Source organism: Pteropus vampyrus, unplaced genomic scaffold (genome assembly GCF_000151845.1).
Source record: "Pteropus vampyrus isolate Shadow unplaced genomic scaffold, Pvam_2.0 Scaffold37, whole genome shotgun sequence".
NCBI lineage: Eukaryota > Metazoa > Chordata > Mammalia > Chiroptera > Pteropodidae > Pteropus > Pteropus vampyrus.
The window spans coordinates 1,943,285-1,955,641 of NW_011888818.1; the positions used below are offsets into that span (position 1 = coordinate 1,943,285).

Sequence of the window (12,357 nt, forward strand, 5' to 3'; positions counted from 1 at the left end):
TCCCTTGACTGTCAACACTGACACTGGGTTGCCTGAGGAAGGGACTGCTCACCTTCAAAGGAGAGTAAGACTCGGCAGAATTGTACTATCTAGAGTTAGGCCTTCTTAACTCTCTAGTAAGATAGCTTGTTATTTTAACTCAAACAGATCTTCATCGTCCAAAAATTAGAACTCTATTAAGACACTGAAATCATCCAATATGAACTTGGGCGGGCCCACTGAATTTACAATGCCCCTTGGGGTAACTGCTCTTGAAGCAGAGACACAGGATCCCTTCCACTTGTGTTGCCATGAATAAGAGTACTCTGCTCGCACTAACTGTGCCATGGTGAGGGAATCGAGACAATGCAAGTGCAAATACCTGGCATGAGGCCTAGGGTTAAACACCTGATAATTAATGGTCAGCCCCTTTTCCTTTCCCGTCTCCTCCTCCTCTCCTCCCTTTCTTTTTCTAACTCCTTCCATTCTTTCCCTTCCCCTTCCCCTACCCTCATCTATCTTTACTTCCCACCGAATGTTCAGCATATGCAGTAGCTGGAAAAATATCCTCCTTCCTGCATGGCTAGCTGTGCTTCCAGCTCTTCTTACACACTTTTCAAATACACACTTCCCGGCTGCCCCTAGCTGTAGCAGCGGTCAAGGGGAGGGGTAGACAAACTGTCATCATCTGTTATGACTCATGGAACATCTTCCCACTGAAGCAATGCCATAAAAGTGGGTACTGCCCTAGCTTATCAAACAATATTCATTGAAAACTCAATTCAAATATTTACAAGTTTCATTTCTGGGGCTGCATTTGGGAGGTTACTCCCTCTGTACGCAGCTCTCAGGTCTCATTATTAGCTCTCTGATTCTTTACCCACAGACACTAATGTACACTCCTTAGAAAATAACTTCTTAAAACCATTTAATGACACATTGTAGTGAATGGAGTCTTCACTCTCATGTCCTCTTGCTTAAAGCTAAATTGTATATTTCATATTAAAATCATTTGTAAGATACTCATTCCTATCTCTGTCTCTCATCCTTCATATCCCCAAAGCCTGATTTGGAAGATCACATAGATCCCACTGATTCAGAAGCTGCCCTTTTTGAGCTCTAATGACTTCACCTCCAGAAGCGATTCACTTAATAGTCTTGCATGCAAATGAGGACAGACTCAGTCTTTGAATTTCCAATGAATTTATAACCCCAGACTGGGCCTTGACAATGCACTGTCTTAACAATGCAGACACTTGAGTGAACACCCAGGAATGTTTCTGAATATGTCTCATGTAAAATTAATCTCTGGTCACCTTGAGGATTTGCAATCCCCCTGGATCAATGGAGCCAAGAGAAGGCATTTCAGCTAATAGCCAACAACATTTTATGACTCTCTTGAGAAGGCAAAGAGGAACGATGGTGCTTCCACACAGCATTTCAGGAAGAAATATTTCAGAAAGGAAAACCTATTCACCAAAGGGAACAAGCAAAATTCGGTGAACTCTGTGTTTACTGAATGCCTATCTGAGAGTCCTTTACCAATTACATTTTGCTTTCTGTTTTAAGAGGTAAAACATAAAAGAAAGGGGGAAGGTATGCAGATGATAATACGAAGATCAAGGCTAGGCACTCCACTGGTATGCTAAGGGACACTGCACTGAAATATTTTATTTACATGTATGCTTCCCGGTAGGGCTCAAATCAAGGGTAGGTGCCTATGTCTTTGCTGCATTACACTAGGCTCCAGAACTTAAGGTGATATGTATAACCCCATTTACGTGTTGACCTCCTCAGGGCAGTGCGTAAACAAGTTAGCAGACAGTAACGGTGGACAAAGCTCTAGATTCCAAAGCTCATAATCCATTATCTGTTCTGTACTTTAGAGTTACAAAGTGCTGATTCTTGCACACATGATCCCTCAGCAAGAAGGAGAAGGAAAGAAAAAAAAAAATCATATTGTTCAAAGTCAAACAAGGAGACAGGCCCTGACCTTGACATTTATAGAACCTTATGTCATTTACTCCTTATAAAAACAATACTCAGGTAGGTATTGTTGAACTGTTGAGAAAAGTGAGATTTAGAGAGACTAAGTTTATGCCCAACACCCCCCAGCTAATGCCATTCTTCTTACTCCAAATCTGACAATAGTCTTCATTATAAAACAGGTATAAGTAGGAAGGGATTGATCCCTACCTTAAGGTGGGATGACCTCTGATTTTCTTCACATGACTCTCCCAGGAGTCCAGGGTCATGACAGAATCTTGGTGCAGTGACCACTGTATCTCACTTGAACAAGGAAAAGTACAAGCATCCCTATTCGATAGGATGTAAGGGACCATGAAAAATCTCACACCCATAGAAATAGACTCTATTGATATAATTTTTTGTTTCTGTTGGTAATTCCATTCCACCCACTGGCGAGTGCCATCAAAGCAACAAAATGGGAGCTAAAGAGTTGGAACAAAAGAGGTGTAATTCTTAAAAGGGAAAAAAAGAAATAGTATAATATTGTAAAATCGTACATATAACAGCTGAAAGAAATCTTCAAATCACTAAATCTAATGCCCTCATTAAACAGATGAGAAAGCTGAAGCCCCTGCAGGCAAATGGTTTGTCTACGATCACTGGGAGAAAAAGCAGCAGTGTCAGCACTAGATGCTGCAGTCAAGCCACTACCTATCCTGGGGATAATACTCAACCCATATTTGTGCTATAAAAAGACACACAAAAGAAATACAAGTCTTTGAGACAAATTTCATACCTTTGATCTCTATTACACACCCAGGCATGGCCATTCCATTGCCTGTCAATTTTCCATCTTCTTCCTCTCTTCTCTCTCTCTCTCTTCCTCCCTCCATCCTCCAACCCCCCCTCCCGCGCGCGCACACACACACACACACACACACACAGTGAACTACAAAGTCACAAAGTACCAGGAGATAAACGCAAATTCAGCCTCCAGCAGAGTAATCTATTCTTCATTACTGCTTTTTTGGAAAGAAGAGTTTAGTTTGGGATAGTTTACAAGATTAACCATAATCCTTCCCCCAGATGCATCCATAACCTTTGACCTTGCTGTTCCACAACAATCCTGGACTTTCTTTGGCCAATGGGACAGCAGCAAACATGCCACAAGTGGAGACTTAGAAAGCACTTGCACAATAGGACATGTCCTTTTGCTGCTCCTGGGAACCCTGAGATCCCCACCATGTGAACTACTCAGGCTGGCCTGATGGATGATGAGAACATCTGGCCACCCATCCAGCAGACACATGGCTGGGAACGGCCAACCAGCAGATGGCAAACACATGAGTGAGTCTATCCAAGGTCATCAGAACTCTCAAGCTGAGCCCAGCCCAATTTGCCAGAACATAGAATAATGAGCTAATAAATCATTTGTTTCATTTTTTATTTTAAGCTATTAAATTATTATTATTATTATTTTTTAAATCTAACAGATACGGTACTCTAATATATCATAAAAATACTTACTCTGGGGTGCTGTCTTATTTCATATAATTTTAACTATCTCTGAGGGAGTTATTAATATCACTACTTTGAAGAGGAGGAGACTGAGGGTCAAAGAGGCTAATTCATTTACACACCTGGTAAAAGACAGGTAGCACTTCAAATCCAAATCTCTCCGATGTCACAACAGACTTTCTTAAGCATCACTCAAATCAGAAAGACAATTTCAATGACAGAGAATATCAGAACCACTTGGTCTGAGAATGCCAGCAAGTTCTGATTGGTTTAACTTCTTAAAAGTAGACTCTCAGGGGCTAGGATTGAAACTTTCATTCTTCTAGTGACTGTCTTATGGAGGGAAGAACTGAGAGCTTTGAGGAGAAGGTATCAGAAGGTTGACTTGCCTAGTGGCAAGAGAAAAAATCTACTGAAAGAAGTAACAGAACAGAACAGGTATACTCAAGGGAAAATGAGTTCCCAATAACCAGAGATATTCAAGGAAAAAAATGTCATCTATTCATGAGACCTCAAATTTATTTCTGCCTCACATTTACTCATTTTGTTCTTCTCATCAGGAAGACCTTCTACTTTCTCCACTTGGGATCATTTTATACACACTTTTCAAGGCCTAGATGAAGTCCAGCCTTTTACAGGAAGCCTTCTCTTTCTCTCCCCACCCTTACTGAGCTCCCTTGTACCAAACTTGTACCAAACAATACCAAGTCCCTTCTAACTCTCAATATAACTAAATTCTAATGAATAACTGCATTATAATGTGGAGTGGTGCAAACTTATACTTTTGGAATTGGATAGACCTGTATTTTACTCTTATAATGAGTTTTTACTTACCTCTGTGGACTGTTTTCTGAGGCTGTTATGAACATTCGATAAGAGCACAGGTGCAAAGTGCCTGGCATGGGTAGTTCTGGTATTACGGTGCTTCACATGGAGATCTGGTCTTCTGAAATAGACCTCTAGGCAGGGTACATGCCTTATACTTCCCTGACCCCACCTCCTCACCGGACCAGTGATAAGCACATACAAAATACCAAGAAAATATTACTTGAACTGATTTAATAACCACTAAAAAAGCCAAATCCAAGATATTTTTTATAAGATAAGTATGGTGTTGTGTGTAGGGGTGGGGTGGGGGGTGGTGGGACTTGTCCCTGTTCCTGGCAAAAAGCTTCTGAAACACTTGAAATTTTCTCAATGATAGAAGTGTCTTTATTATGTTAATAAGGCAACTCCTAGCGGGCTTCTAATAGCTTCGGATGAGGGCTAGCAATCAGAAAGACCAATCACATGATTAGAGGGTTGACACGGGCTAGCCTAACTTACAGAGAGAGAAGAGGACCAGATGTTGATTTCAACAACATGGCCAATGGTTTAACCAATCGTGATTACATAATAAAATCCCAATAAAAACTGTGAACATTGAGATCTTCCTGATTGGTAATACACTGTTGTGGGGGAGTGATGTGCTGCGTCCTCCCCTCTCCCTGCCCTTGTCCTATGTATTTCCTCCATGTGGGTGCTCCTGAGGAGTGTCCTTTATAATAAAGCTGTAACCTTAAGTACAGTACTTTCTGAATTCTGTGAGTTGTTCTAGCATATTACTAAACATGAGTGGGTTGGGGGAATGTACACATTTGTAGCCAGTTGGTCAGAAGTGCAGATGTCTCTGAGACTTGCAGCTGGTGTCTGAAGAGGGGACAGTCTTGTGAAGGACTTTGCCCTAAATTTGTGGGGTTTTGCACTGACTCTAGGTAGTGTCGGATTTAAAGTGAATTGCAGAATACTTAATGTCAGAGATTTGATGTCAGAATTTAAAGCCAAATAACCAAGCATTTCTTGGTTATATCAGGTTATCTCTCCTTAGATCGTAAAAAAGAAAGTCCAATAAGTTTTATTAAAAATATACATGCTTAGAATAGTTTTCTTTAAAAAAGATTCCCAACACTAATGGCTTATTTTTGCTTCCTCTATTGCCAAGTTAGTATTTAGCATTCCTAAAAATGTCACTCACGGGAATGGGAAAATCTCCCCATGAAATTCACAATGAAGAAAATATTATGACATACAACTTAGAGTATCAATTCTTAATTTAGAAAAAAAGAGAAATATATGCTATTAAATAAATTCTGATATTTTTACAACCTGCTATAAAGTAGACCATGTATTTTCTTTAACCAATTAGTTTTGCTTAAGTACTAAAGTACAATTTGGAATTTTTACTTTAAAAGCTTACACATCTTTATTCATTCTCTCTCTCACTCCTGCTCTCTCTCTAAACCTCTCGTTCTCTCAAGAAAAAAATGTGTAAAGAGCGACAGGCTAATATTCTCTACAATATCCCGGAGTAGCATTACTGGGGTAAATGAAGGTGTCAGGTTCCACACTAATTCATTACTTATTAATTAACAATATCAACAACTCCTTTTTCATTACTGATAACACATTTTACTGACTATCAGAAGGACTTTTTTATTACAAAACTTATCTCAAAGGCTCTTTCCTGTTATCTAATGCAATAATAAAAAAAATCATCATTCAATCATAATTTTAATGAGTGATCATTTTTCCCTTCACTAAAATTAAATCATAAAATCCATTTAATTAAATTGAATGGTAATTGAAATACTTTAATCATGCAAAGAATTAAAATGAGGGACGCGTTCTCTCAAAACCTGACAATGTAATGACGTGGTTTGACTAACGTGGCAAACCCTGGGACTAAGCAGAAGGTCAATGATTATCTTACCTTTCAGTATCATTGACAAAAGAGCTACCTTTAGAAAACCTTTTTCCCCTTCCAGTTTTGGAACAGGGTTGAACAGGCACATCTGCACATAAGCAAAAGGTCATGGGGTTTGACTTGGAGGAAGTTCTCATAAAGGACCGAGAAAAGCCCAGCCAGAAGCTATAGGGAACTATATGTTCAGGAGCAAGAATAGTTTTTTTCTGAACTTTCCAAAAATTAATCCATCTAAGATGTACTTATTTTGCACCTTCCGTATGCTATACTTGGTGGGAGAGATACAAAGATGTCCTCCGAATCTGCTGGGGAGACAGATATACCAATAAATTATTATCATACCAATAAGTTTACACCAATAAATTATTGTAATAAGATAAGTGCTGTGCCAGAGGTATGTGCAAAATGCTGTAAGATCCCAGAGGAGAGAGCAATAAATGCTTTTGGGAGAATTTTTTTTTTTAATCACTTATTAAGTGACATGTAAGCTGAGTTTTGAGAGCTGAGTTCTCTATACAATGAAGTCCATTTTCTAAAGAGCAGAAGAAGAACATGCGAACCTAATAGAAGCTTGGTGTGGCTAGGCTGTAGGAAGGACTGCAAGGAAACCGAGATGGGGAAGAGGGTGAGGTGGAAATATACGGCTGGATTTGTTTCTTCAGAGGATCTTCCTGGAAGCCATGTTATAAGGCGTCTGGGAAAAAAGAATAGTGGCAAAAGGACCCTCAGGAGACTAGTTTCCATAAGACAATGAGAAACTGATCCCATGGCCCAGAGAAGACCGAATTTTCAATTACCTTAATGTCTTTCCAGATCCAGGTGATGACATGGGAGCCCCAGAATGAAGACTATTGTGTAGTGTATTACTTTCATAGTTTTGAGACAAACAGATAATTCTGGAATCTGATTTTGTAAAAGGACAGTCCTTGGACAAATTGCAAAGTGTCCCTAATATAGTACTTCCTCAGGCATCCATACTGCCTCCTATTGCCCTGCCCATTCAACTATCCCCTTATTGCCTCGGCCTTTCCCATTTCTTGCCCCCATGTCCCGAATCTTCTGCAGAATGTGATCTTGCCATTACGACATACCAGTACTATATATTTTTTTTCCCAAGATTCTGCTTTCTGTAGATAGGTATCTCATTGATAAAGAAAATTTGTTAAAAACTATTAATGATTCATTCATTCATTCAACAAATATGTATGAATGATTTCAACAACACGGCCAATGGTTTAACCAATCGTGATTACATAATAAAATCCCAATAAAAACTGTGAACATTAAGATCTTCCTGATTGGTAATACACTGTTGTGGGGGAGTGATGTGCTGCGTCTTCCCCTCTCCCTGCCCTTGTCCTATGTGTTTCCTCCATGTGGGTGCTCCTGAGGAGTGTCCTTTATAATAAAGCTGTAACCTTAAGTACAGTACTTTCTGAATTCTGTGAGTTGTTCTAGCATATTACTAAACATGAGTGGGTTGGGGGAATGTACACATTTGTAGCCAGTTGGTCAGAAGTGCAGATGTCTCTGAGACTTGCAGCTGGTGTCTGAAGAGGGGACAGTCTTGTGAAGGACTTTGCCCTAAATTTGTGGGGTTTTGCACTGACTCTAGGTAGTGTTGGATTTAAAGTGAATTGCAGAATACTTAATGTCAGAGATTTGATGTCAGAATTTAAAGCCAAATAACCAAGCATTTCTTGGTTATATCAGGTTATCTCTCCTTAGATCGTAAAAAAGAAAGTCCAATAAGTTTTATTAAAAATATACATGCTTAGAATAGTTTTCTTTAAAAAAGATTCCCAACACTAATGGCTTATTTTTGCTTCCTCTATTGCCAAGTTAGTATTTAGCATTCCTAAAAATGTCACTCACGGGAATGGGAAAATCTCCCCATGAAATTCACAATGAAGAAAATATTATGACATACAACTTAGAGTATCAATTCTTAATTTAGAAAAAAAGAGAAATATATGCTATTAAATAAATTCTGATATTTTTACAACCTGCTATAAAGTAGACCATGTATTTTCTTTAACCAATTAGTTTTGCTTAAGTACTAAAGTACAATTTGGAATTTTTACTTTAAAAGCTTACACATCTTTATTCATTCTCTCTCTCACTCCTGCTCTCTCTCTAAACCTCTCGTTCTCTCAAGAAAAAAATGTGTAAAGAGCGACAGGCTAATATTCTCTACAATATCCCGGAGTAGCATTACTGGGGTAAATGAAGGTGTCAGGTTCCACACTAATTCATTACTTATTAATTAACAATATCAACAACTCCTTTTTCATTACTGATAACACATTTTACTGACTATCAGAAGGACTTTTTTATTACAAAACTTATCTCAAAGGCTCTTTCCTGTTATCTAATGCAATAATAAAAAAAATCATCATTCAATCATAATTTTAATGAGTGATCATTTTTCCCTTCACTAAAATTAAATCATAAAATCCATTTAATTAAATTGAATGGTAATTGAAATACTTTAATCATGCAAAGAATTAAAATGAGGGACGCGTTCTCTCAAAACCTGACAATGTAATGACGTGGTTTGACTAACGTGGCAAACCCTGGGACTAAGCAGAAGGTCAATGATTATCTTACCTTTCAGTATCATTGACAAAAGAGCTACCTTTAGAAAACCTTTTTCCCCTTCCAGTTTTGGAACAGGGTTGAACAGGCACATCTGCACATAAGCAAAAGGTCATGGGGTTTGACTTGGAGGAAGTTCTCATAAAGGACCGAGAAAAGCCCAGCCAGAAGCTATAGGAAACTATATGTTCAGGAGCAAGAATAGTTTTTTTCTGAACTTTCCAAAAATCAATCCATCTAAGATGTACTTATTTTGCACCTTCCGTATGCTATACTTGGTGGGAGAGATACAAAGATGTCCTCCGAATCTGCTGGGGAGACAGATATACCAATAAATTATTATCATACCAATAAGTTTACACCAATAAATTATTGTAATAAGATAAGTGCTGTGCCAGAGTTATGTGCAAAATGCTATAAGATCCCAGAGGAGAGAGCAATAAATGCTTTTGGGAGAATTTTTTTTTTTAATCACTTATTAAGTGACATGTAAGCTGAGTTTTGAGAGCTGTGAAGTTCTCTATACAATGAAGTCCATTTTCTAAAGAGCAGAAGAAGAACATGCGAACCTAATAGAAGCTTGGTGTGGCTAGGCTGTAGGAAGGACTGCAAGGAAACCGAGATGGGGAAGAGGGTGAGGTGGAAATATACGGCTGGATTTGTTTCTTCAGAGGATCTTCCTGGAAGCCATGTTATAAGGCGTCTGGGAAAAAAGAATAGTGGCAAAAGGACCCTCAGGAGACTAGTTTCCATAAGACAATGAGAAACTGATCCCATGGCCCAGAGAAGACCGAATTTTCAATTACCTTAATGTCTTTCCAGATCCAGGTGATGACATGGGAGCCCCAGAATGAAGACTATTGTGTAGTGTATTACTTTCATAGTTTTGAGACAAATAGATAATTCTGGAATCTGATTTTGTAAAAGGACAGTCCTTGGACAAATTGCAAAGTGTCCCTAATATAGTACTTCCTCAGGCATCCATACTGCCTCCTATTGCCCTGCCCATTCAACTATCCCCTTATTGCCTCGGCCTTTCCCATTTCTTGCCCCCATGTCCCGAATCTTCTGCAGAATGTGATCTTGCCATTACGACATACCAGTACTATATATTTTTTTCCCCAAGATTCTGCTTTCTGTAGATAGGTATCTCATTGATAAAGAAAATTTGTTAAAAACTATTAATGATTCATTCATTCATTCAACAAATATGTATGAAGCACTTTCCATGTGCCAGGCACTACACACCGGGAGAGCAAGAACGAAAATAAACGAGAGCAGCAACACAAAATCTAGCATCTTCACAGAGTTTACACTCTGGTGGGAGAGTCATGCAATAATAAGATAAAGAAGGAGAAGACAGAGTATAGGCAATGAAACATGCCATGAAGAAAAGAAAAAAAAGAAGAAAATGGGGTTGGAAAAGGGCTGCAATTACTGTGAATGAGACGTTTTAATATAACCTTGAAAGAGGTGAGAAGCAGTTTTCGAGACAAGGGGTGTCTGATACAGTGGAGAACTAGCAAGGATGCTGCTCGGGGAGAAAAGGGGTGACGGGGGGCATTGCAGGAGTTGAGCTCAAGGAGTGTGTTGGAGGGGTGTGTGGCGAGCAGTACAGGCAACTGTCAGGACTTTCCTTGAGTGGCACGGAAGCCACTGAAGCGTTTGAAGTGACATCTCAAACGTATTTCAAAAAGATTATTCAGGATACCATGTGGGAATAAACTGAAAAGGGTGACTGTAGAAGTAGGGAGAGACCAAGTTAGGAGGTTATTGCAAAAATTCAGGTGAGAAGTTATGCAATCCTGAGCAAAGGTGTCAGCAGTGGATGTTGTAGGAAGTGAACAGATTCTGACTTTATTTTGAAGGTAGAGTTAACATTTATTGTTGGATTGAATTTGGAATGTGAGGAAAATACAGGAGTCAAAAATGAGTCCATAAATTTTTGCCTGAGTAACCAAAAGCGTGAGTTGGCAAATTAACCTTCTCCCTTTTCCACCTATGCTGTTAATATTTATGATTAAAAATAGAAAATAAAATAAAATACAACAAGTTAGGCTGTCTTAATCTTACTGTCTTCCTCCCTCCATCTTTCCCTCTATCAGACTTGTGAGTGCCAGGAATCAATGCCTGCCACCTATGTGTTCTAAATTTAGATACAACAGAAAGACTTTCCCAACTGAAACCTCTTTCTAAACCATCTTTCAAACATACCCCAAGTTCCATCGAAAGATTCATTTTGGAGATCGTGAAGCATTTGGTCTTTAGGACTTTCCAATTAAAATAATTAAACCTTTGGAGAAAAAAGTTCTGATACATTTTCCAAATAAATATCTTGACAAAATAGTTGGGTTGCCAGATTTAGTAAATATAAATACAGACCATCAAGTTAAATTTGGATTTCATTTAAACAATGAATTATTTTTAGTGTAAATATTTCTTAAGTATCGCATGGAACATACTTACACTAAAAAATAATTGTTATTTACATAAAATCAAAATTTAACCGGCGTCCTATATTTTATCTGACAGCCTATTTGTGAGTGAAAATGTGTGGAATTGTTCAGTTAGTCTTGGACTGAAGAAGGAGATAAAAAGGAGGGAGGAGGGGAAAGAGAGAGACCACAGTTCTTCCCATTTCCCTCTTTACTCTGGATCCGCTCCTACCTAAGGCTTTGGTCCCTAACAGCCACCCCTGTAAAACTGCAATTTGCAACCACTACTGAAGGTCCTTGGAGGAAATAAACATGGAGAGATTTAAATAAAACTTTCAGTCTTTGGAAATCACATTTTGAAAATGTAACCAACTCTGTAATTAAGTTCCAAATTATTTGGTGCAGTCAGTTTGGCTAACAGATGGACTGGTATTTTTACTCATCCTTCATCCCCAGAGTTAGTTTTCAGAAATCCTGAGTGGGGCGTTTCAAGATTATTGCCTGAGTGACAGTTACATGTGTCTAATAATTTACTAGAATCACTGAATTTCTTTAAATGAATTCAGTGAACTGTTATTTATATAGATATGAATAATACATTCGTAAGGGGAAAAGAAGCAGTTGGGAAATACTTCTTTAAATGATGTATTGCGGTAATGATAAGTAATTATACATCAACAGACTACTTGCTGATAAGATGTAACTAATGCTACTTCAGAAGTCTTTTTCCCAGTGGTCCTCTGTGACTCATATTACAGTGGAATCCAATCTAAAGGGGAGCAGCCTACAAGGCAAGGAGCATTCTCAAAAAGACTCTCTTATAGATCAGTCTAACATAAAACATTTGCCTGCCAGATGAGATCCTCCAACGCTTTAATCTGTTTTTGTTTTAATCTGATCCTTATATGTGGTTTGCTTCCAGATATTTATTTAGTGTTTGTTAAAAATGCCTGTGTTATTTACCATCAAAACAACCCTCTGAGGTGGTTAGTCTTCATATCTCCGTTTTACGAAAAACAAAAGTGACACTTTGAGGCTAAAGAAACTTGCCCAATGTCTTATAATTTGTGATTGGAAGACCCTTCTTCTCATCACTCATTGAATCTGAATAACTGG

At 38.5% G+C, this 12,357-nt stretch overlaps 1 protein-coding gene across 6 annotated transcripts in view; it reads right to left on the minus strand.

Annotated features, from left to right (window-relative positions):
* Positions 1-12,357, minus strand: part of CTNNA2 (catenin alpha 2) — a 1,043,800-nt gene that overhangs the window by 350,440 nt on the left and 681,003 nt on the right. Inside the window, exon 8 of one of the 6 annotated variants that reach the window (XM_023529440.1) lies at positions 9,841-9,871. The exons of the other annotated variants lie outside the window; for them this stretch is intronic. Coding sequence (XP_023385208.1) covers positions 9,841-9,871 — 31 coding nt within the window. The remainder of the gene's footprint in view (positions 1-9,840; positions 9,872-12,357) is intronic. 6 annotated transcript variants of the gene reach the window in all.